Source organism: Anolis carolinensis, chromosome 5 (genome assembly GCF_035594765.1).
Source record: "Anolis carolinensis isolate JA03-04 chromosome 5, rAnoCar3.1.pri, whole genome shotgun sequence".
In the NCBI taxonomy this organism is placed as follows: Eukaryota; Metazoa; Chordata; class Lepidosauria; order Squamata; family Dactyloidae; genus Anolis; species Anolis carolinensis.
In genome coordinates this window covers 24,234,322-24,260,858 of record NC_085845.1, presented here as the reverse complement: position 1 = coordinate 24,260,858, position 26,537 = coordinate 24,234,322, and the positions used below count along the sequence as shown (strand labels likewise).

The window sequence follows — 26,537 nt, the reverse complement described above, 5'->3', positions numbered from 1 at the left end:
GTCTTGAAGGTAGGTCCGAAAAAGATAGTACAAGGCATGTAGAGAGGTGGAGGCCATCAAAACCAATCCCCCCTCCAAAAAAAAAAAAACTTCATCTAGTTAAAACTAGATGAAGTGAGGTATTGCCAGACTTGGACTATTGTTTTCATTTTTAGTGACTTGAGGAAGCATCTTTAGCCCAAACATCCATATAGGGGACGCACTTATTGTTTAAAATGTACATAGTTGTATGTAGATTGTGCTGTTGTGAATCACCGTAGGTCAGCATGAGACCAGTAGTGTACCTTTAATTCAGTTTTGGAACAATAGTGAGGTCATAGAGTGTATAATTCTCTCCTAGCCTGCTCTTCAGTGTGGAAGGGTGGTTCAGCTTATAGGAGTATGGGGCACATTGCATTGATATAGGTAATAATTCCCTTGCAAATCCCTATTCAAGATCTGTGTATAATGGAGTGACTCACAAAAATATGCCTATGATCTACATATTAGTTCCAACAAGAGTAGAATAATTTAAATTCATGAGACTAACATTACTGCTGAATAAACAATCACATTTATTTCACTGGGTCTTCTTTTTTTGGGACTAAAATTAGATTTGGATCTATATGTTCCTAAAGCGTTAACAGGATCAGGATTTACCTCTGGGCTTATCCCTGTGCTTACAAAGTACAAGTGTGTGCAGTGAATACTACAAACAAAATAAATGAAGAAAATAGAACTCAAATCCTTTTTACCCCATGATCCCTTTGTTTAGAGAAGACCGATAAACAGTAACCCATCCTGGGAAAGTCTAAGGACAAAAATTCCTAAATTCTCATCTCTCTTGTAGCAGTGAGATTGTATGGCTTAAGAGGAAAGCAAAGCTATGCTGATGGTCTTTCTTTAAGAGCATGAATCACCTTGTCTGGGGTGTGGTACACTTTCTCTTAAAAAAATAGTTGGCTCATGTTCTTTTCCTTGTGAGCAATCTGTATCACACCATAACGCCTTCTCGGTTCCGTAGGAGGGAGAGGATAAAGGCTGGCAAACTTCAAGAGTGCAGCTTGTGGCAGACGGATCTTAGCAAGGCTGGGGGCCAGTTGTTTTCCTAGCTTTTCTTTTATCAAGCCATCTGCACTTCATACAGCTCCATCTCCTTGTGGCTGAAAGAGATTTCCTAATGCTTTCCCCATTGACCAGTGTGTGCCAGCAGAAGGGATTAGCTGCAAGCAAATGGAAAAATGCTCTACCTGGAGAAGGCTTTGTAAAATGGAATAGGGCTGCAATCTAATTAAAGCAATTTTAATACATGGATCAGATGAGTTTTAATTATTTCAATTCCATGACATCTTTAGAAGCTGAGAAAAACAAAGAAAGTCTACTTTGGGGTTTTTTTTTTTACATAGCGTGGTTTGTATGTTAAACATGCCTCACTTTAAGAGTGCAATTCCTCCTACAGGAGTGTACCATTTTCTAAGATGGCTCTGTTTTTATAAATCTTTTAGAAATCTTCCTAGTTTTTATTGGGGCTGTGAGGTTCTCTTTGCAGTCTATTAAAAATGTTTAATATGTTCATTTCATAAAATACATAAACTCCACCTTTATCCCAAATTGAATTTGGAGGTTGTATACATAAAAACAACATTGCATAATAATGCAACAGCATCCAACATGCCTAAAATATTCTACAGAATGCGTCTACTTCAGGAGAAAGGTATCCAATAACTAAACAAACAAACAAACAAACAAAATATTTTAGCTTCATGTCTCAGCCAGAGTGCACTTCTTTCCTGGACTACTGCATCTCGGGGAATCTGATGTGGAAAACTGGTAATTATTATTTTTTTGTATTGGTGCTCTTCTTTTGTGGAAAGATAAGGACCAGCAACTGCTGACTGGTAGACCAGTACCAGCCCAAGGACCACAGTTTTGAGAAGCACAGCCCTATATGGATTGCAGAGGAAGACTGTCATTTGTTTTTGCACATGGGCACATTAATTGATTAATCTAGTAAACATGGCAGCTTTAACATGAACTGAACTTTTGCCCTTTTCATCCCCTGAGAAAAGATTTGAGAAACTGTGGGCTATGTTTCCTACACAATCCTCAAGCCATAACCCTGCAACCTTCCAGTGCTCCCCACTTTCTGCAACACCACCTTTTAACTAAATGGGCACCATGTGCCCTTTAGAAGATGTGTGGGGGAAAAGTGAGGGGTTGAGGCTTCCCTTCTCAAACTAAATGTGATTTCTCTTTATTCCCAGATTTTTCAAGAAAGGGTTCTCCTGGAGTTAAAACTAAACAAACAAAAACCCTAAAATTGTTCTTCACACCACTTAGATGCCACAAGGAGCCTTTTGAGTTTAAAAAAAAAAAACCATTTTGGAGATAAAGGCAGATGACATGGGAAGGGAATGTAACCTTCTAAGCTTCAGTGTGGGGGTATTCATTCCTTAAACCTCTGGCAGTTACAGATCCCTCTTCTAAAATAAAACAATTACTTACATTTTTCTTCATGCGAATCACTTTTTCCGGTTCCGAAATTTGGCAAATACAACAATATTTTTGTACACTGGATGATAACCTGTCACTTGTAATGCACATCACATTCTGAGCTGCCTTTTCCCTCTTATATGGAAGGGTATTCTACTGGAGTGTACTGACAAACATGATATCCCTCATGTTCTTTCTGAGGTTGAATAGAAGACCTTTTCTGAGTATTTTTGTCTTCTATACAGAGAAGGGATTTCCCAAAGTACAAAGGCAAGAGGCCACTACAAACAGAAATATAATCCAATAATATAAACTATAAGACAGTTTTTTATATACAGTAGAGTCTCACTTATCCAACATAAATGGGCTGGCAGAATGTTTGATAAGCGAATATGTTGGATAATAAGGAGAGATTAAGAAAAAGCCCATTAAACATCAAAATAGGTTATGATTTTACAAATTAAGCACCAAAACATCATGTTATACAACAAATTTGACAGAAAAGGTAGTTCATTACACATTAAGGCTATGTAGTAATTACTGTATTTACTAATTTAGCACCAAAGTATCATGATATATTGAAATCATTGACTACAAAAATGCGTTGGATAAGTGACACTCTCCTGTATATGCTATAGTCATGGACCATTTAATGCGCAGACAAGGATTGTAGAGGTTCAAATTATACTAAAGTATTCAAAATACACGTCTCTAAACCAAATCATCCTTATATAGGACAGGCGAGAATTCCTAAAGCAGAATCCAAAACAGTATAATCAATGTGTTACAAACACACATGTTCATAGAAAGCATAGCTCTTATACTCAAGGTTTGTGAGTCCAATGACATACAAAGTTCATGTTCCACATAGAAGACTGTACATTCAAACCCATATGTCCAAGTTTATACATCCTTTTTGAGTCCAAAATTTCAAATCTGAAGTTTATAACCATCCACGACCGGTTTCGACTGTGTAGTCTTCCTCAGGCGGTAGTTTATGAAGGTACAGTAAACCTAGAATAGCCAATTTTCCACTGTAGCAAGTTCTTCAAGTAAATAAATTCAATCTATAAGTATCATCAACGGAGTGGACCTACAGGGAATACATATGAGTGACTAGAAACACTTGTACAGGATAAAAATTACAAAGTATAGTAAAAACATTAAAGACAGGAGCATGTATACTCACATAAACTCTCCTACGAAGGTGCTCTGCTACTAGTTTGATTCCTTAGGCAAGCACAGGAGAAGCAGATAGAACCTACTGTATATAGAGAGAATTTTAAAGGGGCCCGGTATGGATATATGTGTGGCTATGTCCCAGCCATCTATAACAAGTTTCTCATAAAAAGAGAACCTATTTGAACTTAACCAAAGACATATACCGGCTCACAGAAAACATTGAAATGAAATATAATCATTGAGACCCTTAGGATGAAAAGGGTAAAAATCCAGAAAGCTTCTCGTTGTTGTAATTTAGTACATAAATCTGTGTTTGAAGGGGAAGTAACTACCTCTAAGACTAGGACCCTAAATGATTCAGGACTATGGTTCTTGACATTGAAATGTTTATACAGGCTTGAATCAGCGTCCTGATTCTTGATTTTGCTCTTGTGTTCTATTACGCGGAGTTTAATTTTCCTACTGGTCTGGTTGATATACATCAAGGAACAGGGACAAGTGATGACAAGTGATGACCATAGTCCTGAATCATTTAGGGTCCTAGTCTTATAGTTTATATTATTGGATTATATTTATGTTTGTAGTGGCCTCTTGCCTTTGTATTTTTGTCTTCTTCCATCTAGAAAAAAAGCCCACTTTGTCGAGTTTTCCCAGAACTGTCCATTTTTTGTGGGTGTGGAAGCAGACTTTCTACCAAATCTCTGTGTTTCAGGACAGCACTTTTTCGGGCATAGAAAACATATATGATGCTCAAATGACATAATTTACTTATGCATAAATGTTAAGTCCAGCTGTTTTTGGAAAAGCACTCTTCTTAAAAAGGCAAGGTGGTATCCTTAAAAGAAAAGGAAATGGGGGGAGGGGGGGAGATAATAATACAAGTGCTTGAATTTAAATTCAATTTTTTTCAAAAGATACTAGCTATATGGAGGGCGTGAGTCTTTTAAGTAGCTTCCCTGGCTACTGGTCTGTTTTCAAGCACTGGTATGTAAAACACATTATAACTGGGAACCATGAACTTGGATAGATATCATATATACGAGCCCAGGTGCCTACTCTTCTTTATTATTATGATTACTATGATGATGATTAGGCACCTCAAGTGCCTTTATAGGAGGAAGTATAAAATATAAATCAATTAACCAATTAATGAATAATGATTGCAGCAAGATCAGTAGGAGCAGGCAATCTTCATGTTTTGTTGCTGTCTGACTTCAGCTCATTATGATGACCCTATTTCAGGGTTTTCTGTGATAGCATCACCATTCATAGGCAACACCTAAAAACATATTACAACAACAAAGTCACAATCAGGATATCACTCAGTACATTCTTCCTGTATGTTGTTTGTTTATATTTGAGGATAGAAAGGTATTTTAGCAAGCCCAACAAACTGCATGTCATGCTGTTCTGTCCACTAATCTACTTCCAGCGGGAAGGAGAGGAGATATAGGTGGCATGTAAAAACCCACTGCAATGTCTGCACGTAGCTGACTTTGCTCTTTGATTCAGAGGTCTGAAGAAGTTTCTGTAACCATGCTTGGGTGAACACGGTTACAAAAATTTACATCAGTGGTAAGATTGGGTTGCTGCTTTTGGGAACTATTAATAGCATTCAACTAAACATTATTTCAGAGGCATTGTTCCAGAGCTGCCTTCAGAGCATTGGGCTCAACATGTGAATACATTTTGGTAGTGGTGTGTGTATGTGTGCGTATGCTCATGTTCCTGTCTCCAGTATTAGCTCAAGTAAATGTATGTCCAAGAATTTAGTCTTTTCTGCTGAGGTTAGTATTGAGACATCCTTTTTCTCACTGCCACTGTCTTGAAGAATCACTTCAGTTCAAGTTGAGATTGCAGCAATGTAGCACCTATTCATTGTTACTAATACATTTTGTGAAACAACTATTTTTATTTTTTTACTTTTTATTTTAGAAATTGAAAATATCCATGGAAAATATCCATTTTCCATCTTGAGAATGTTTTCATGGAAAAATTTCCACTCTGCTGGATATAAATCCAGGCAATCAATAACACACATAAGCCTAAGAGGAAGGAAGCTTGAACGATTATTCAACATCATGGGAGGCTGCTTTGGATGTTCTTTCATTTGGGGCAATGATAGCGCCCCACCCAGCAATGGATTAAAATTATTTCTCTTTTTTCTGGCCAGGAAATCTTTTTCTCTTTTCTGTGTAGCTTTTTAACTTCTCAACCTGGAGGATCTGCAAAATTATATGGTGGTCTATTGGTATCCACTGGGGTTTGGTTCCAGAATTCTTGGTGGATACTAAAATCTATCAATGCTCAAGTGCCATTATATACTTTGGTGTAGTCAAATGATTGATTTAAAATGCCAAAATTAAGGTTTGGTTTTGGGGATTCTTTGTGTCTATTTGTGAGATATTTGAAGCTTCGGACGGTTGAATCTGTGGATCCAGAATCCATGGATATGGAGGGTTAACTGTATCAGATAACAACAATAAAATGGTTTGTATAGTATCAAGAAATAGAATTTAATCTTGTTAATAATTTATGGAGAAATTCACCATATGCATGATGTCATTCTAACTAATGTTCAGCTAGAGTGGAAATAGCAAATGTGTTTTGTGTAGAGGTGAATATCTCTCAGTGCAGCTAGCCAAAAAGATGCTGGTTCTCAAGCTCAGCTTTAAAAGGATCTTAAACTGGAGCTGGATGGGTTTCACTCTCACTCCACAATTCATAATGGAACTTGGAGGGCTAAAATGCAAGGCACTGCTGCCCCTTCCACCTCATCTACCCGATTCATGCAAGTTACACATGAATACGACTACTGTTTCATCCAGCTGGGCAAAATGTCATGTGGCCCCAGGCCCAATTTTGAAAGCCTTGTGGAAGCAATTAGTTCAACTATCTGGCAAGAGTAGTCTGTTCTTTCTTTATCAGTTTCTTATACAGGGAAGAAGAAAAGGATGGTAGAAACAGAGAGAAAGAAGATTTGCAAAACATCTCAGAAAACTTACTTATTGTGATGACCACTTCCAGAATCTACATGGTCAGTATGACCATTTTCCAGATAATTGGGATATTCTGGACATTGAGTTTCTCAGCAAATCATGTTTCCCAAGGTTGCATCGACACTGTAGAATTGATAAAATGGGTACCAGCATTCTTTGCCAGAGAAGGCTAAAGACTTTGTAGAACTATAACTCCCATAATTCCATAGCATTCAGCCACTACAGCTAAAGTCTACTGGATCAATTCTACCATGTGGATGCACCCTTAGCCTATCTCTCTCTTGGTCTCTCCCTCCCTCCCCCCCTCTCTGTGTCGCATAAGCCCCTTGGTCTGCTTTCTCCAGATACAACTACTGTATTAGCCAAAGCTAATAAAAAGCATACTGGGTGCAGGTTGTGTATCCCTTATCTTGAATTCAAAATCTAGAATACAGTACTCTGAAATCCAAAATTGTGCACATGGTTGGCTGGAGTAGTGATATCTTTGTTTTATAATAATTCCATATACACAGATTTTGTCTCATGCCCAAAAATATTTTTAAGATTGTGTATAAAATTACCTTCAGGCTATGTGTATTAGCTGTATATGAAACATAAATGAGTTTTAAGTTTAGATGTGGGTTCCATCTCCAAGAATTCCAAAATAAAAAAAGTTTAACATGTAACACTTCTGGTTCCAAGCATTTCAAATAAGGGATACTCAACCTGAAGTGCTCCCTACAGAGGACATGGCATCAGAAAAAGCCTTCAAATTAAGAGCAGCTCCATCCGACAGCGGCCACAAATCAACATTCTTCCCCATTTATTTGGTCTTATTTAAATATAATCGGATTTGCCTAGATTGTAAATTTCAGCTGCCTCTATAGTCATCTGCATTTTTACCCATTACCCAATTGGCCAGGGCATGTTTTCTTTATTTTTTTTTCTTTTAGCTGTGGTCATCACTTTTTATGGAATATGTACTTCAAACATCAAATCTTCACTGTATCACAGACAGAGGTCTACCAAAGAGGCAGTTCTTTCCCATTGACCTAGCTTGTTATCTTAAGATCCTGTTTTCCTCAATTGTACTGTCAGAAGAATTGGAACTGTTGAAGCAATGTGCTTCAACACTAAGCATGATTCACGGTATGCCTTTTCAACACCTTTCTTTCTTTCTCAGCCTATGCCTTTTGTTTTAATACTACATATACAAAGGTATAATAGATATTACAAAACAGAGTTATCATTTGTTCCAAAATGCAAACTAATGCATTATTGGAAAATGTGAAGGCAATCCAAGGCACCTGTGAGCCAATAGGTAGATAATATTCAGATCTCCTGACATATATAAGACTGTTTCAGGTTGCCTATATGCCTGCAGATTTTAAGTTGCTGCTGCTTTATTACTTACATTTATATCCTACATTTCATTATAGCTTTCTTAATCATCCCTTTATTATTACAGTAATCTGGCTTTGGGAGAGTGATCATCTTAAAGTCACCAATGCAAAATTCCATATTTAGACCACAAAAATAAATGTTCTGATATAGGATGAGGGATTGCATATCTTAGCAGTACTGCATGTATAAAAAAGCCTTTGGGTTATTGCTGATCACAAGTTGCACTTGAGCAGTGTGATACTGCAAGAAAGAAGGCAAATGCTATGCATTAGTTGAAGCAAAGTTTCTAAGTGAAGGGTTCCACTATGTTCTGGATTGGTCAGACCTCATCTGTAGTACTGCATTCAGTTCTGTGTACCTCATTTTAAGAAGACATGTTATAGCAGGTTCAGAGAAGAACAAGGTTGAAGGAGCTAGGCATGTTCAGCTTGATTTTACTTTTGATTTTACTTTTGAAATATCTCAAGGGCTGTCACAGGGAGCAAAAGTAGTAGAACTGAATGAAGGGCCTCTCCGGAGGATCTCAGGATGCAGATAGGATTATACAGAGCAGTTGTTCCCAACTGTCACGACCCAGGCTGCAGAGCACCAATAACCATACACAGAGGCCAGAATCTATCTAATATCTTTATTAAGGAAATATATAAAGTTAATAAAAGCAAGTGTATGAAATAGTCCAGAAGTAGACCTTTCAGGAAAGGTCAAAATTAGTCCAAAGAAACAATGTCCAATATGAAATATTAAGGTCCAAAGTTGTAATCCAATAACCGAAACACTCACTTTGCCAGGCAAAGTGAGGGGAGATGACAATGTCCTTTAGTCCATGAAACTTGAGCGAGGCTAGGGAGTAACTTGAACAAGGCTTGATACAAGGCAACAAGGAACGAGGAGCAAGAACAAGATCCGTGGAATTACTTGGCAAAATCCGGAAAACAAGGCAAGGCTGAGTCCTGGAAAACAAGGCAAGGTCCGTGGAGGTAAACAAGGCTGGAAACGGGAACGAAGGCTTGGAAACGGGAGCGAAGGCTTGGAATCAGGAACAAGGCTTGAAACAGGAACGAGGCTTGGAAACGGAGCGCGCTGTCCACACACAACTTACTCCAGTAGCTGACGAATTGACTCCGCAAGGTCCCTTTGTGGGCAAAACACCTAAATAGGGTCTAGTTTTCCCACCAAAGAGCAGTTCTCTGGGGAACCAGAAACGAAAGCTAAACTCTGAGTCCAGATGCATGACTCCTTAAAGTTTCCCATGGATAGCAGGCTTAATCAGCTGAATTCTTAGCAGCTATCCTAGCACTCCTGCGAGACGCTGCTTGAACTCCCCTCTGTTGTTTACAAAACTCGTGGCGAGAAAACACAGGAGATTTAGGCTCAGGGCTTGTTTGACAGACTTCTGGAAGACAAATCTCTTGCAGGTGCAAGGTTCCCAAATCTGGCTGGGAAGGTTCCAATTCTGACTGAGACGGTGAAAAACCCAAGTTCTCCTCTTCATCTGGTACTACAGTACCAGAAACGGGACTACATGGCCCATGACTCATCACACCAACCTTTTTTTTTTTTTTTTTGTTTGACTAGGAACCACTTTGACTAGGGACCACTCTCCACCATTAGTACCAAAAGGGTTACGAATCAGGTTTTGGTCAACTTTAGATTCGGTTTGGCTATTTGGGGTGCTGATTCAGAAAAGTGCATTGGATAGACCACATCAGCTCTAGTTTCTGATACAGAACATATGCCATCCAGTAATCGTCATCTGCTCGCCCACAGAAAACCATATTTAATAACCCAGAACTAATTTTCCCTGCTCCAGTCATGACTAATTTTGGCAGGGTTTGATTCAGAACAAACAACTGTTTGGTCAAACTATTCTAACTGTCCATCCAGTTTTTTTTCTTTATCTTAGTGTCTCTAGTCATATTTAAACATAATAGTCATTCATTGCAAAACATAATATTTTCCTGGTAGGGTGGTCACATTTTATTACTGCTTTTTAAAAAGAGCTCACTTTAAAGAATGATAACCACAACTGGACATGAAGCATAATTATTATGAAAACATGCGCTGTGAGGAACATCTTAGGGAACTGGACATATTTATCTTGGAGAGCAGAAGGTGAAGAGGTGATATGATAGCCACGTTTAAATATTCCAAAGGATGTCATATTAAAGTTGGAACCACAATGTTTTCTGCTGGTCCAGAGAGTAGGATATGGAGCAATGTATTCAAGCTACAGGCATAGTGGACAAGAACACTCAATGCCACAGCATTATGTTAAAAATTCAACTTGTTGGCTTCCATTGTTGAAATTTAAAAACCTTCCATAACCCTAAGATTTTAGAATCAAATTGCCTTGGATATGCTATATTAGTTTCTCCAACTTCATGCCCATCTTTTGAGGCCGCCAGTTTGAAGAAAGCTGACTATAGTAGTGATGGAAAATAATTTCATTGGATCTGAGATACTTGACAAAAATGCCAATTTTACAGGTTCAGAGACTTGTCATGAGACAAAGCACAACTTGTTTCAGAGATTTGTGAAGGCAAGAGAAATCAAATAAGCATTTACATACACAAATAGATATATACGTATACGTTTTAAAAACGTGAACTGGTAAAAATTCCTACCACTGAAAAATATTCACAATCATACTTCAATTGATGGGGAAAATAATACATCAGGAAATATGAGTATGGAAGTACTATACAACTTACTTCAGAAATTTGAGGAAAATGAATGTCAACTTCTTTGTGGGAAAAACGATCTGATGAAAAGAGGATAGGATGAGGTGCAGGTGGGATTTGGGGGAAACACATAGAAATCAATACTTAAAGGTTTTCCATTACTATCTATAGCAAATGGCAGCAATGCTGGGTTTCTAGACCTGCTTGGAAAGGGACTGAGCCTCAGACATTTTACATGAAAAGTATATAGTATGGCATTGAATTGCTACCCTTCCCACAACAATTTGTGGGGAGGGTGTTACACATGAGGCATAGTGGGCCAAATTAATTCCACCAGAATCCCCCCAAAGCCTCCCAACATTTTCAAAATTAATGTTTGGGTAATTGGCCGAAAACAGGCAAAAACCACAGTGTGTGTGTGTGTGTGTGTGTGGGTGGGTGGTATCTTGCCCCCATGGCTCCTTAGCTCCAAACCCTCTGACCAAAAATTATTCAAAAATAAAACTGGAAGATATGTGACACTGCTTACAGTTGTGTTCAGCGCATTAGTGATGCTCATATGGGAAGGGGTGCAGCAGTGAAAATGGCCCCTACCTCTTGAGTTGCCAAACTCTAAACTTGTACTGTATTGTTTCTGCATAATTATGGATCATATGCCTTTGTTAATTCATTGATAGTCTAGGCCAGAATGTTTACACAAAATTGCTGGAAATGTAATCTTGCAAACTATTGTCCTGTTGGTTTTTGAAACAATAGGAACAGCCATCATATAGGTTCTCTATTTTGAAATCCTGTCTCATCTGGTTGCATCAGATTCATAAGACAGATATTTTACTTTTAGCTGCCTCTGTAGAAACTGTTTGACCTTTTCTTATGTGAACTGGAGTGAATAATGTAGCTTAACAACTCTTTGCTTTTGAAATGCGCCAACCAGCGATCCCATGATATGACTGCTTATTAAAGCAGATTTCAGTATTTTATTTATATTAGTGTGTCTGAAATGACATCTGGGAATAGATTTGACATCTGGAAACATGCACCTCTTGGATGGATACTTTTGTGATAGGAGTTCAGTCAAGAAGTAGCTAATCATTCATCGAATCTTCATTTACTAATATTTAGAATGAGGTTTTCCTACTGGCAGTGGTTCAAGGACAAAGAAGCAGACTGCAGACTAGTCAGAGATTTACTAAGTAATTTTGCATGTGTCTATAAAGTGTATATGAATTCAACAGACGCCATCAATAGCTTGCTTTCCCATGGTAGCTGGTGGTGATTAGCCATCTTGAAAAGAGGTCTTGGGTTGTCAGCTCATGGCAGCAGTTGAAGAGGCCATTGGAAAAACAATAGAATTCCCCTACTTGCAGGCACATACATTATAGTATGAGCTTTCATGGTCCAATTATAACTTTTCCAGATGCCACTGATAGTTGACAATGCAGTGGGACCTTGTAGCACCTCTAAGGTTAACAGAAAAATAGGTTGATAGCATCAGGTTTGGTAGACCAAGTCTATTTTATCAGATGGCAGATATCAACTTATCGGCAAATAAACCTAGCCATCAGCGTAAGCTTTCATATAATTTCTTTCAGTCTCATATATGCTACAAGATCTCTTTGTGCATTGATCCAGACTAGCATGACTATGTCTTTGAATTTTAAGTTTAACCAGTTTGCCTGCATTTGAATGTTTTGACATTATTAGGTTAAACCAAAATAGAAATGAATATTTCCAAAATCTTGCAGCTCTGGGAAAGGGTGACTGCTGGGCACAGGGAAGCATGTGTTTTTTGTAATATGAGCCCCTTTTTTGTACATTGGTTCTTGTTGTTGAATCTCAGCTCCTGGAGTGTCCACTTAGCATAATAAATGATCAGGGATTTTGGAAGTTTAGTCCAAGGCTGTCTGTAATATCAATTTTGGAAAATGCTAGTGATATCTCTGGATAGGGAGAGTGTTCATATAATTCAAAACTTTGTCATATTTTACCTCACCCAAAATATCTGCTAAATGGGCTGTGAAAAGAAATATACACCTTTAGCATGCTCTTTAACATACACACACCCTGATGTTTCCATGTTTTCTTGGGATAATTTTTTTTCAATTGGGCAAAAAAGGTCATTTCCCCCTCCTCCCTAAATCTAGTTTCTAGTGTCAACTAGAGTAGATCAATTGCAGTAGTAGGATTTACAGTAATGTAAATATCTGGATTTAACAGTTGGATTTATTTTTAATCTGAATTTATAGAATTTATTATCAAAACTGAATTTGTACCCCTTCTGTTAGCAGACTGTGTGCCAGCCTCAGGAGAGGCTGGCACACAGTCTAAAAGTAATTTTATAAAACGTTTTAATGATTTTTTTCAAGAAATAATGTTTTGCCACATTGAATCATCAGAAAGCAAAAGTTTCACTATCTCAATCACACATGTGGACAATTTCAGATTTTGGAGCATTTCCAATTTCCAGATAAGGCTCCTTAACCTGTAATAGGTGTGAACATACGGCTGCAGATACTATACCACTATGCTAAGTATATTCCAAAAAATAGGAAGATGCTGTATCTCATTTTCACAGTTTTATATATGTACTCAATTAAGCATAATAGATAACTTAGTCATATATGCAATTTAATGTGGTATGAGTTATACTGCAGGTTTTCTAATTTGGTGACTAGATGAGAAGAAATAATAATAATAATAATAATAATAATAATAATAATAATAATAATAATAATAAATAATTTACTTTTGTATGCTGCCTCCATCTCCCCAGCAGGGGACTCGGGGTGGCTCACACGGGAAACAAGCTCAATATAATTACATAAAATCATAAAATAACAGTTTAGACATCAGACAACACAATTTAAAAACAATTTAAACAAGTCATAGTTAAAATTGACATAGTTAAAATGTTAAACAATCATCCAGGCATTAAAAGTCCAATATAGGATAACATCTGGGTGATAATCAAAACTGATTTAGGGAGTGTCTAATACAAATAGGACATACATCAAATAAATACAACAGGTAGGGAGGATAAATTTGAACAGGAATCAAACTAAAAAGTAAGCAAGGCAAGTTTCAGTGTAGATATGGACCAGGTTATAACGGACTTGTCTACTCAAAAGCACAACAGAACAGCCATGTTTTTAATTGCTTCTGGGAGACAGTAAGGGTTGGTGCTAACCTAATCTCCCTGGGGAGAGAATTCCAGAGCCGGGGAGCCACTGCAGAGAAGACTCTCTCCACCAACCGCATTTGCGAAGGGGGAGGAAGCGAGAGAAGAGCCTCCCCAGAAGATCTTAGAGATCGCACAGGTTCGTAGGGGAAGATGCGGTCACGAATATAGGCTGGTCCCGAACTGTTTAGGGCTTTATAGGTAAGCACCTGCACCTTGAATTGGGCCCGAAAACTTAACGGCAGCCAGTGGAGCTGTTTAAACAGAGGAGTTGACCTCTCCCTGTAACCAGCTTCAGTTAACAATCTGGCTGCAGGTCTTTGAACTAATTGTAGTTTCCGAGCCGTCTTCAAAGGCAGCCCTACGTGGAAGGCGTTATAGTAATCCATTCTAGAGGTAATTAAGGCATGGACCACCCTGGTCAAGTCAGACTTCTCGAGATATGGTTGAAGCTGACGCAAAGCTTTAATTGTGCAAAAGGCCCTCCCAGCCACTGCCAACACCTGAGCATCAAGCATCAGCGCTGAGTCTAGGAGGACCCCCAGACTGCAGACCTGCGCCTTCAGGGGGAGTGTGACCCCGTCAAGCACAGGTTGCCACCCTATACCCTGATCGGTCGAGTGACTGACCAAGAGGACCTCTGTCTTGTCAGGATTAAGCTTCAGCCTGTTAGCCCTCATCCAGTCCATCACAGCGGCCAGACACTGGTCCAGGACCTGAGGGGCTTCCTTGGAGTTTGGTGGAAAAGAGTAGTAGAGTTGGGTGTCATCTGTGTAGAGATGGCACTGCACTTTAAAACTCCAGATGACCTCGCCCAGCAGTTTCATGTAGATGTTAAATAGCATAGGAGATAGAATAGAACCTTGCGGGACCCCACAGGTCAAAGGCCAGGGGTCCGAGCAAGTATCTCCCAGCTTCACCAACTGGGTACGACCCTCCAGGAAGGAACGGAGCCACTGCAAAGCAGTGCCCCCAATACCCACTCCAGCAAGTCGACCCAGAAGGATACTATGGTCGATGGTATCGAAAGCAGCTGAGATGTCCAAGAGAATCAACAGGGACACACTCCCCCTGTCAAGTTCTCTGCGGAGGCCATCCACCAAGGCGACCAAAGCCGTCTCGGTACCGTGACCAGGCCTGAAGCCAGACTGAGATGGATCTAGATAGCTGGTCTCGTTGAGGAACCCTGGAATTGCATGGCAACCACCCGCTCTAGAACCTTGCTCAGAAAGGGGAAATTGGGGATTGGACGGTAGTTGTTTAAATGAAAGGAAGAGGCTCTTGGATACAACTTACATCAAGACAGAACTAATTTTTCTTTGAATTTCAAAGTAATATTTGAACTTTGGTCTAAGACATATTGAAATGAAGGCAGCCAAAAGTCCAGAGCATGAAGAAAATGGAAACAGAAGCTTCTAAAATTTTAATCTCAAAGCAGCTGACATTTTTTATACATATTGCCAAATAGAATGTCTGTTCATTACCCTTAAAACTTTTCCTATATTTTCCCAGTATCTTATAAGTACCGTCAGTTTTGAAAAGACGTTGTTTTTGACCTTTTGTGGTTAGCAACGAATAAAAAATCCCATTCATATGACATTGATTAAATTTCTTCAGGGATTTGGTTAATTTGTATCTTCTTGGCCATTCTTGAGTTTAGATTCTAGATGCCCTTAGTGCAAACTCAGTCTTAAAAAATGAATCCCAGAAGAGGGGAATGGTTTAATGTTAATTACCATTTAGTGTGTTCCTTCGTATATTTACTGAGCAACTTCCATCCATATGTATTTTGAGTGAAGACAGCTGAACCACAAGGATTTAATAAAACTTAACAAGGCAACATTTGTAAACCTAGAAAATCACTAGTAATTAGAGCTACATTGAACAATGCCTCGTCTTGTTTTAGTTCACATTCTGCTTTAATGATTCACTTAAAGTGAAATTCTTGAGATGAGAGATGGGAAACTTTGGGTCTTCTACGTGTTTCCATTTTCCAACACCCTGCAGGCCCAGTCGACAAGGTCAGTGTTCAGGAGTTGCAGTCCAAAACATCTGAAAGCTCAAAAGTTCCTTATCTCTGCCTTAGAGACCAAACTGTATCATAAACTGTGGGCTCGCACCACATCTTGGTTTTTTGAAAGCTGTGGCTTTATACGTTTTTAATATTTGGGCATAAGACTTGACTTTTGATCTAGCATTCCATGCAAACATTTGAATGGCTGTTGCATATTTTTATCACTCTTGTTTCAGCACAAGTTATTATATGATGGTGTTGATTATAAAATAAAGAGGTATATCTTCCATGTATTGCCCATTTCCTTGGCCCCAACTTGTATGCTCCCTGGCGATTAGTGCCATTGATTCACAAGTGTTGTCCAAAATATCTGTTGCATACCGGTTGCTTAAATCCAATGTGGTCAAAACCACACCCATAGGGAACCCTGTTTTTAGTAGCTAACATATCTGCTTGTCAGTTTGTTTCAGTTCCTCCATTTTTGGAAGTCTTGTCTGTGCTTGAATTTTGGTGCCAATTGGGATATAATCCATCTTAAATTGGATAGATGTGACGTGTGATTCATCAGTCAATTATCACTTTATTTCAAAATTGTCCTCTTTGGACCTAATAGGACTTAAATTGGAATTAGGTGTGTTTTGGGATACTGATCTGGCCTTGCAAAAATATGTTGAGGATGAATTCCCTTAGCTAGCAGAACTTGTCTCATCTGGAAGGAGAATGAGTCATGAATCTCATTGTTGGTTGCATGAAAAGCAGGGATTACTTAATGTCTTGGTTTTCTTTCCTGGTCTTATCAGGATCAAAATATGTGATTCTAGTAGTCTTTTTAGTAAAATTCATGGAGTGTTAGATTGTTTTTTATGTCATATTTTAGTTTAGGAATCTCATCTCTTTCCCTACATACTGATGTTAGGATCGCTAATGTAAAGTTAATTTGAAAATGTTGGTTTAGCTAAATTTCTGATTATTCCAACTTCAGTTTATTTCATTCTTTTTTGTATCAGTTTATGCATTGTTAAACCATCTGCACAAAATTCATTTGTGTTTTTATGGCTGTTTCCACTTAATATAAATATTTTTGTGCTCGTTTTTTCCTAAAACCATACATTTTTCAAGTGATCTTTCCTAATGCAACATGTTTGGTAATTTTCATTAATTGATGTTTTTGTTTTCTGAACCAACGATACCTTGATTGAACCAACAAAGTAAATTTAGGGCTCTAGCTTGATTTTTGATGTGTGGAGAAGAAAACAATTGATATATGAAGCTGAGTTCTGAGAGAATAAATAATAAAAGCAGGCAAGCATTTCTTCAACCATGGTTTACCTGTTTATCACAGTTTGAGATCTGAACTATGATCTCGAACAGATTTTGTAGTTCTATCCAGGGTAGAAATATCCAAAATGGTTTTCTCTGTTCACAGACATCATGCATTAATTGTTAGACAGAGAACAGCAACTAAAAGTTCAGCTGAAGTCATCTCCCCCAATCAAAGCATTCCAGAGATAAGATTATTGGCATGCTAAAAATTGTATTCTTTAGATCTGTTCTTTTTTGTTTTTCTTCCCCACCCTTTGTTTCCAAGCTGTAGGAAAAGGGGGAAGTTTTATTTTTGTGTTTGAAAGAAGGCGAGCAATCACAGCTATGCTGTGTGGAGCTGGCAGCTCTCCAGGAAATGTACACCTGAGAAATGTGGGGTCTCAGTACAGGTCATCCTCATGGCAGATGGAGTGGTATAATAGTATTCCCTTCTGTAACCCATTGTCTGTATTTATTAATCTTCATTATATTCAACAAAATATTCCATCTCACTGGTGACTTGTATAGAATCAGGCCTCAGATTAATACAATAGACAACAGCCTGGAAAAATGCATAGCTATTCTCAAATAAAAGCATTTGGATCTGTTCTGGCTTGGATGTTATAGTTCATACAAGTATAGTAGATGTAACTTTGGCCTCTGCTTCTGCAGTTGTCAATGGATCATTTTCAGTTCTTATTGCCTAAGGATGCAGATAGGTATTTCCACTATATCATTTTAATTTCAAGAAAAGGAGAGGGTGTGATGTCAACTAAAGGTACATTGTTTACCTTTTGCTTCTTTTTTTGCTTTTTACACCTTGTAGAGTGAAATTATGAATATTTGTAGACAGATCTAAGTAGATTTTAACTATTTTTTAAAAAATTAAAAAGTTGTTTTTGTTTTCACAGTAATGGAAATGTACATTCATATCCATATTCCTTCTCTTATTTTTGCCACAGCTGATCTCTGAAACAATGTACTCGGTGTTGGCGTTGTGTAGGTACAGTTTGTTAATGGCTATAGTAATGAAGATAAATATATACTAAACATTACCTCAGAGTTTGAAGACATAGCTTAAGTGCAGTGCAGAAACATGAGCCTTTGGCAAGTCTCCTAGAAAAGTTCATAACCCTGTGATTTGGCGACCATTCAACATCCTACCTGAGCCAACTTGTTTGAGGAGAGCTTCATGGAAGAGAGCACTTTTTGATGTCTGTGGGTGTGTGCAAGTTGTCCACCAGTGTCTGGAATATGACTTAACTTTGGGTTAAGTTCTTCTTAAAGAAGTGGCATGATTATAAAAGCATTTGTTCTAATGAGACTATACTGTTACTTACTCCGTAAATACCTAGAAATGGCATTGTAAAATGTCTTGGGAAGTGGGAAAATTGGCAATTTTTAGCAAAACAAATTGTTGCCATAACATTGAATAGACTAATAAACTCTCCCAAGAATATAATTCTGGGATTATTTACAGTTATGATTTTAGGAGCATGGAAAGCAGTATAAATTTCTACTAATGCAAATTGAAAGGCTGCACATTGAAAGGATGGCAAGGATTATATTATGACTTCACTTTTAGAGACTTAGCTTTCAATGATCAAAAACACATTTCAGTTCTTGAATCAATTGCACACATTTCCAGTATGAATGAGGTTAGGATAGATGTATGTTCTCAACTATGACTTTTGAAATCCAACGTTCCGTGGGTGTCCTAACTAACTTATGACTGTGAGTTTAATTTGTTGATTCTTTAAGCTTCCATTTCCAAGAGATTTTCTTTATACCATATAGCCCAACAGTTCCACCTTATTTCTGTTCTACTTTTAGGAGGTTAACCATGACCTGTAGACTATATCTAGAATATTGTTGTCTAAAGTCACTGAGTTTTCAAAGTTAAGGATTGAAGAGATGCCAATTCATATCAAGGTTAAGTATTCCAGCATCCTGATTTGTTTTTTCTAGTACAGGTTAGACAAATGCAGCGAGCCATGTATGAAAGCATTAGCCTTCAATTGCTGTCATCAATAAGCAATGAGAGATATTGTAGTCCAGCATCTAGAGGACCACCAGTTTCTGTTTTAAACTAGATCATAATTGTTCTTGGATTGCTATTTTGTGCAATTACTTAGAAATAAGCCGCATTGAATGTAAGGCATCTAGTTTCTGAGTTGACATGTAATTGTGCTGTTAATGTCTAAGGTTTCATCCATAATGGTCTAAAATGCATTAAGAACATAGTTCTTAATAGTACAACATCATAGGTTTGCATCTATGCTTTTCTGGCTATGTGCTGTGTGGGACCAGCGGTTATTTTTTTCCAGTGCTCCAGGACCGAAACTACATTCGTTCCTATTGGGCACAATTCTTTCTTTCCTGAAAACTCTCCGAGAACTGGCAGCCAATAATTTAGGGACTGTGACTGGTCTAGGAGTCATCACTTTGAGTATTAGTAGGAATCATCACTTTGGATATTACTGGTCTAGACTATGATCTATATTCTTCATCTATATTGTAATGCTGTAAAAATCCACATGCTTTATCAGAGCTTCGGAGGTTTCAATGACAGAAGGAAAGAAACGTGGATGGAATCCGTAGTTTGCAAAGAACGGTGTTTCTTTAGTTGAAGCCTGGACACCGTTGTTGTAGGCAAACTCTGACAGAGGTAACAGGGAAGCCCAATTGTCCTGCTGGTAGTTTACATAACAGCGAAGGTATTGTTCCAAAGTGGCATTGGTGCGCTCAGTTTGCCCATCCGTTTGGGGATGGTGAGCTGAAGATAAACGAGAGTCTATGCCCAATAGTTTTTGTAGTGCCTTCCAGAAACGAGAGGTGAATTGAGATCCACGGTCCGTGACTAAACTCTTGGGCAATCCATGTAGTCTGAAAACATGCTGAAGGAATAAATCTGCAGTCTTTTTGGCCGTGGGGAGGCCATCGCAGGGAATGAAATGGGCCAACTTGGTAAAAAGGTCCACCACCACTAGGATCGTGGTGAATCCAAGGGAGGGTGGTAGGTCAGTGATAAAATCCGCAGAAATTATCTCCCATGGACGAGATGGAGTAGGAAGGGGATGCAGTAGCCCTGAGGGCTTCTCTCTTCTTGTCTTGGAACGCTGGCATACCGGGCAGGTATTGACATATTTCTCTACATCCTTGCGGATCTTGGGCCACCAGAAATCTCTTAGGATCAAATGCATGGTTTTAAAAAGTCCAAAATGTCCTGCTGGCTTGCAGTCATGACACAGGTGAAGTGCCTTTTCTCTGCCTGGACCTGGAGGGATGTAGACATGATTTCTGTAGCATAATAGCCCGTCCTTAAGTGAAAAAGGGAAACGTAGTCCTTGGCGAATTTGATCTTGAGCCCAGGTATCCGCCTGTTGACTGGCTCTAATTTCTTGAGCACAAAGGGGTCCTGGAGTAAAGGGAGTTGGTCCAACTGCAGTGGATTTGGTGTTTCCCACTGTGAGCGTGGCAAAGTTTTCGGGCTGCAGCAATTGGGATTCGAAGGTCTCTCTGCGCCCTGCAGCATACTCTGGTTTCCGTGATAGAGCATCTGCTTGCTTGGTCTGTGCTGGGGTTACATAATGGATCTGGAAGTCAAAACGTTCAAAAAACAAAGCCCAGCGCTGCTGCCTCTGATTTAGCTTGCGGGCAGTTCTTAGATGTTCCAAATTACGATGGTCAGTATGAGCCTCAATGGGAAATTTGGCCCCTTCTAACCAATGTCTCCAATTTTCAAAGGCTGCCTTTATGGCCAAAAGTTCCTTCTCCCAAATAGTGTAATTTCTCTCTGGGGCTGTTAGTTGACGGGAGTAAAAGGCACAAGGATGAAGATGTTCTCCCACTGGTTGCATGAGTACAGCCCCAATTGCCACATCGGAGGCGTCAGCCTGCACAACAAAAGGGGTTTTAGGATCAGGGTGCTGTAGAATTGGCTGGGACGTAAATAACTTCTTTAGTTGCTGGAACCCTTTCTCTGCTTGCTCCGTCCAGCGGAAAGGCTGTTTTCCACGGATGCAGCTGGTGATTGGGTCAGACCAGCGGGCAAAGTCTGGAATGAACTTGCGGTAGTAGTTCGCGAACCCCAAGAAACGTTGCACTTCTTTCTTGTTGGTTGGCGCCCGCCATTCCAATACTGCTGAAACCTTTGCCGGGTCCATGGAGAGCCCTTGTGGCGAGATGCGGTATCCCAGGAAATCTACTTCTTGCAGATCAAAAGCGCATTTTTCCAACTTGGCATATAGTCCATGATCCCGCAATCGTTGTAACACCAATCTGACGTGTTTCTCATGCTCCGATTGTGATCTAGAAAACACCAAAAAATCGTCTAGGTAAATGATCAAGAACCGATCTAGATAATCCTGGAAAATATCATTGACAAAATGCTGGAACGTTGCGGGAGCTCCGGATAAACCGAAATTCATGACCAGGGACTGGAATAATCCGAATTTAGTCTGGAAAGCGGTTTTCCACTCGTCCCCCTCCCTGATGCGAACTAGATTGTAAGCCCCCCGGAGATCCAGCTTGGTGTAAACCTTGGCCCCTCGAAGCCGGTCTAATAGATCCGAGATCAAAGGCAGGGGGTAGCAGTTCCGCTTCGTGATATTGTTCAATGCTCTATAGTCCACAACCAAGCGTAGGTCCCCTGACTTCTTTTTCACAAACATCACCGGGGAGGCAGCTGGGGATTGAGAGGGTCTGATGAATCCCTTGCGAAGATTTGACTCTATGAACTCCCTGAGAGCTTCTTGCTCTGGTTCCGTCAAGGAGTAGAGGTGTCATCGCGGGATCAGGGCCCCCTCCACCAAGTCAATGGCACAGTCATATGGTCTATGTGGGGGTAGTTTCTCGGCTTCCTTTTCATTGAAAACATCCCAAAAGTCTGAATATTTCTTGGGTAAGGTGATGATGGTCTCGGCGTCTGTGGCATGGCAGACCTTGGCTACTAGACAATGGTTTTGGCAATATTTTGAAGCAAACTGTAGTTCTCTGTTGGTCCAGGAGATGTTTGGGTCGTGGAGTGTCAGCCATGGAATTCCCAAAATCACAGGGAAGTGGGGCACCTCGGTCACAAAGAAGGAAATCTCTTCCTGATGTTCCCTTATCCACATCCTGGTGGGTTCGGTCCATTGACTTACTGGACCCGTCTTTAGGGGACGGCCATCGATTGCCTGCACCACCCGGGCGTTCTTGAAGTCGTGATATTGTAATCCCAGAGAGTCGGCATACTCTCTATTGGTGAAGTTGTTTGTTGCTCCTGAGTCTATCATGGCATGGATCATGACGGGTCCTTTTTTCGCTGACCACAATGTGACCACTAAGAGAAATAAGACTCCAGTTTGCGGCTCTTGAGTGGGGTTCTTGACCGGGTTGGCGAGCCTCTCTACGCCCGGTCGCTGGCTTCCCCCGCCGGCTTTGCGCCAGCTGCCTCGGCTGTCCGCCTCCGCGGAGGACGCTGCCGCCAAGCAAGCGGCGGGCTTTTTCTTGGCTGGACATTCTCTGGCGAAGTGGCCCCTGTTCCCGCAGTACCAAAAGAGGTTTAAACGTTGGCGGCGGGTCTTCTCGGCAACATCTAATCTGGGACGCACATTGCCCAACTGCATCGGCTCCTCCTCGCTTCCTCTCGGGTATGGGGCTGGTGGTGGGGGTCTCCACACTGGACGTGGCTGAATACTGGCGGAAGCGGGAGGTTTCACTCCTGCTCTTCCACTCTGGCCTCGGAGCCACTGTTTTTTGTTGGCAAGCAGGACCTCAGCCCGTAAACATTGATCAATAAGTCTCTCAAGAGTGTTTGGGGGATCCACCTTGGAGATTTCTTCCTGCATCTCAAAGTTGAGACCCTCACGAAACTGTCCTCTGAGGGCTATATCATTCCAACCGGTGTTTTGGGCCAGCACCCGGAACTCGGCTATGTACTGGGACAACGGCTTGTCCCCTTGGAAAAGGCGCCGGAGTTTATGGCCGGCCGCCTCCACATTGTCCTCGATCCCCAAAGTCGCCTTAAGGTTGTTCAGGAAGTTTTGTGCGGAACTTAGGTGCGTGGAGCCCGCATCAAATAGCGCCGTCGCCCAATTGGCCGCTGGCCCTTCTAGGAGACTGTAAATCCACGCCACCTTGACATCTTCTTGGGGAAACTCGGCATGACGGGCTTCTATGTATGCCTGGCATTGGCGACGGAAAACATGAACCTTGGAGGCTTCTCCAGAGAACTTGGTTGGAAGCGCCAGGGCAGGGAGCCGGAGACCTCGTTCCTTCAAGCCCCGTGTTTCTCCCTCCTGCGTATGGAGTGTATCACGGATTCTGTCTAATTCATCCTTGGAAATGGTGTAGCTGAGTGGTTGGGCTCCCGCCCCGGTTCCTGTAGACATTCTGGTCTAGGTTAATTGGTGCTTAGGTGGCGGAGTCAAACTGTCAGGACCCAGGCTGCAGAACACCAATAACCATGCACAGAGACCAGAATCTATCTAATATCTTTATTAAAGGAATATATAAAGTCAATAAAAACAAGTGAAGAATATAGTTCAGAAGTAGACCTTTCAGGAAAGGTCAAATATAGTCCAGGAAATCAATGTCCAATATGAGATATTAGAGTCCAAAGTTATAATCCAATAACCGAAACACACACTTTGCCGAGCAAAGTGTGGGGAAATGACAGGGTCCTTTAGTCCAACGGAGCTTGATAACAAGGCTGGAGAGCAAACTAGATTCTTGGCAAACAAGGCTTGATTCAAGGCAACAAAAAGCAAGGAACAAGAACAGGGTCCGTGGCGAAATCCGTGGCGAGGTCCGGGAAACAAGGCAGGGCTGGAACGAGAACAAGGTCCTGGAAACAAGGAACTGGAGTAGCGTAGTCTACACACGATCTCACTCCTGAAGCTGACGAATTGACTCCGCAAGGATCTCCTTGCGGGTAAACACCTATATAGGATCTTGTTTTCCCGCCAAGGAACACTTTCCCTGGGGAACAAGAAGTGAAACCCATACTATGTCCAGATGCATGACTCCTTAAGATTTCCCAAGGGAAACAGGCTTAATCAGTTAATTGTCTGGCAGCGATCCTAGCGCTTCGGCGCTTCGCCTCCCTAGCGCCTCTATCTCGATTATAATTATCCCGGCGAGAGAACGGGGGAGATTTCTGCCCAAGGCTTGTTTGACTGACTTCTGGAGGGCAAACATCCTGCAGGTGCAAGGGCTCCAATTCTGGCTGAAACGGTGGGAAACCCAAGTTTTCCTCTTCATCTGCCACAATAGTACTAGGAACGGGACTACATGGCCCATGAGACATCACAAATACCTTTCTAGTATCAACAGCGTTTTTTTCTCAACAATTTGTACTGATGCATTCTTTTGCATATCTTTTTAGATTTTTCATGACAGATTGTTATAGGGCAGTGTTCCTCAAACTCTTGATTTACCAGGTATTTTGGACTTCAACTCTCTTGATCATTGGCCATGGCAGCTGGGGCTTCTGGGAGCTGAAGTCCCAAACCTTGGTGGGCTAGAGTTTGGGAAGCACTGGTCTTAGAGCATACCTCTCTACACATAATTCAAATTTGAATTAGGATTTTTCATATGCCTGGTTTGAGTCAAGTTTGTTCTTCAAAATTGGAACCTTGCCGAGATATGATGTAGCCTTCCAGGTAGTCTTCTATAAATGTTTTGACATTGTGCTTATATATGACTAATTAAACCAAAGTATAATATAGGAAACATTGGAATGTTTTCTCTTCTTATCTCCATTTTGTTTCTCTTTCAGTTCCTGGGAATAGCATTTCTTGGAATTGGACTGTGGGCCTGGAATGAAAAAGTGAGTAGAATTTGGAGAATTTAATTAATTAATTAATTGAATGTGTTCCCTTCCTTCCTCCCAATTTCCCTTTGCTTAAAGCAGTACTGCATTTCTTTGTGTGGCAGTAATGCCATACAAAGAAAGTTCTTGCAGGACATTAACTCTGGTTTCATTTGACCAGCATTGAGGAACATTTATTATATCTGCATTGTTAACACATGAAGCTACTTGATGCACTATGGCCAAGAGTGGCAAGCCTGTATTTTTAGATTCTAGGCTGAACTGGAAAAAGTTGCTTTTTTGGATTATAGCTCCACTAGACAAATATGAATTTGGGAATTGTGCAGAAAAAGTAACTTCAAAGCTCTGGATATGTGCATCATTTAGCTGTATTTGAATCGTCTGCAAGTAAAAGTAAATCACCTGTTTTCTTTTTTCAAAAGTATGTAGGTGCATTATACTATAAATATGCAGAAATGAAGAACTATCAACGCTATACTTGATTACGAAGGATTGTCTCTAGTTTTAAGAAAATATGCCCGTTTAATGCTCTGTTTTTGGGATTGTTGGACTGTGACTCTGGAGACTAGGGTTGAGTACCTGCTCATCTATGGTTATCTATGGTGACCTTGAATAAGTTGCACAATCTCAGTCTCGGAGGGAGGCAAAGGCAAACCGCTCTCTTGTTGAGAAAATCCTGTGAAGGAATTGCTGTAGTCAGAAATAACTTCAAGGCACACAACAACAAATAGAGGATATTTCTAGTTTTGGTTTGCATTCCATATTTATTTTTGCTTTGACCCAAAATGAGGCTTGACCTGCACATTGTTGGATTCATTATCTGCCATTTGGTACCACTTTACTTCCCATGCAATGACATCATGGGATTTGTGGTTTTCACAAGGTCTTTAGCCTTCTTTTCCAGAGAGTGCCAGTGTCTCACAAAATTACAAATCCCAAGATTCCATAGCATTGAACCATGCCAGTTGAAAAGTATCAAACTACATTAATTCTGCATTGTAGATGCACCCTAGGAGCACTGGATTAGAATTTAGGAGACCTTTTAAAGGTAAATCTACACTATAGAATTAATACAGTTTAACACCACTTTAAGCGCCGTGGTTCAGTGCTGTGGAATCCTGGGTGTTGCAGTTTTATCAGGTCTTTACTCTTCTCTATCAAAAAGTGCTGGTGCTTTACTAAACTACCTGCTTCAGTATTGATAGTAATACTGAAGCAGCTAAAAGACAATCATGGGATTGACGCAATGTCTAAAATGTTTTATGTCTTGTTTGACGTTTCCTATAGTTTTAATGGTTTTAATATACAGTTATATGTTATTGTTTAGATATAAGATGTATTGGCTTTATATGTATGTCAGGCATTGAATTTTTGCCGTTTATTATGTTGTACACCGCTTTGAGTCCCCCCCCCCCCCAAGAGTGAGAAAAGTGGTATAGAAATGCAATAAATAAATAAATATTAATAAACTACAAATCCCAGGAGTACTGTTTGGGGCATTAAGTTGATT

General features: G+C 40.1%; 1 protein-coding gene across 1 annotated transcript in view; it reads left to right on the top strand.

The window, feature by feature from the left end:
* The window catches only part of tspan5 (tetraspanin 5), a 108,658-nt gene that overhangs the window by 60,713 nt on the left and 21,408 nt on the right, over nucleotides 1-26,537 (top strand). Inside the window, exon 2 of the mRNA XM_003225525.4 lies at nucleotides 24,974-25,024. Coding sequence (XP_003225573.1) covers nucleotides 24,974-25,024 — 51 coding nt within the window. The remainder of the gene's footprint in view (nucleotides 1-24,973; nucleotides 25,025-26,537) is intronic.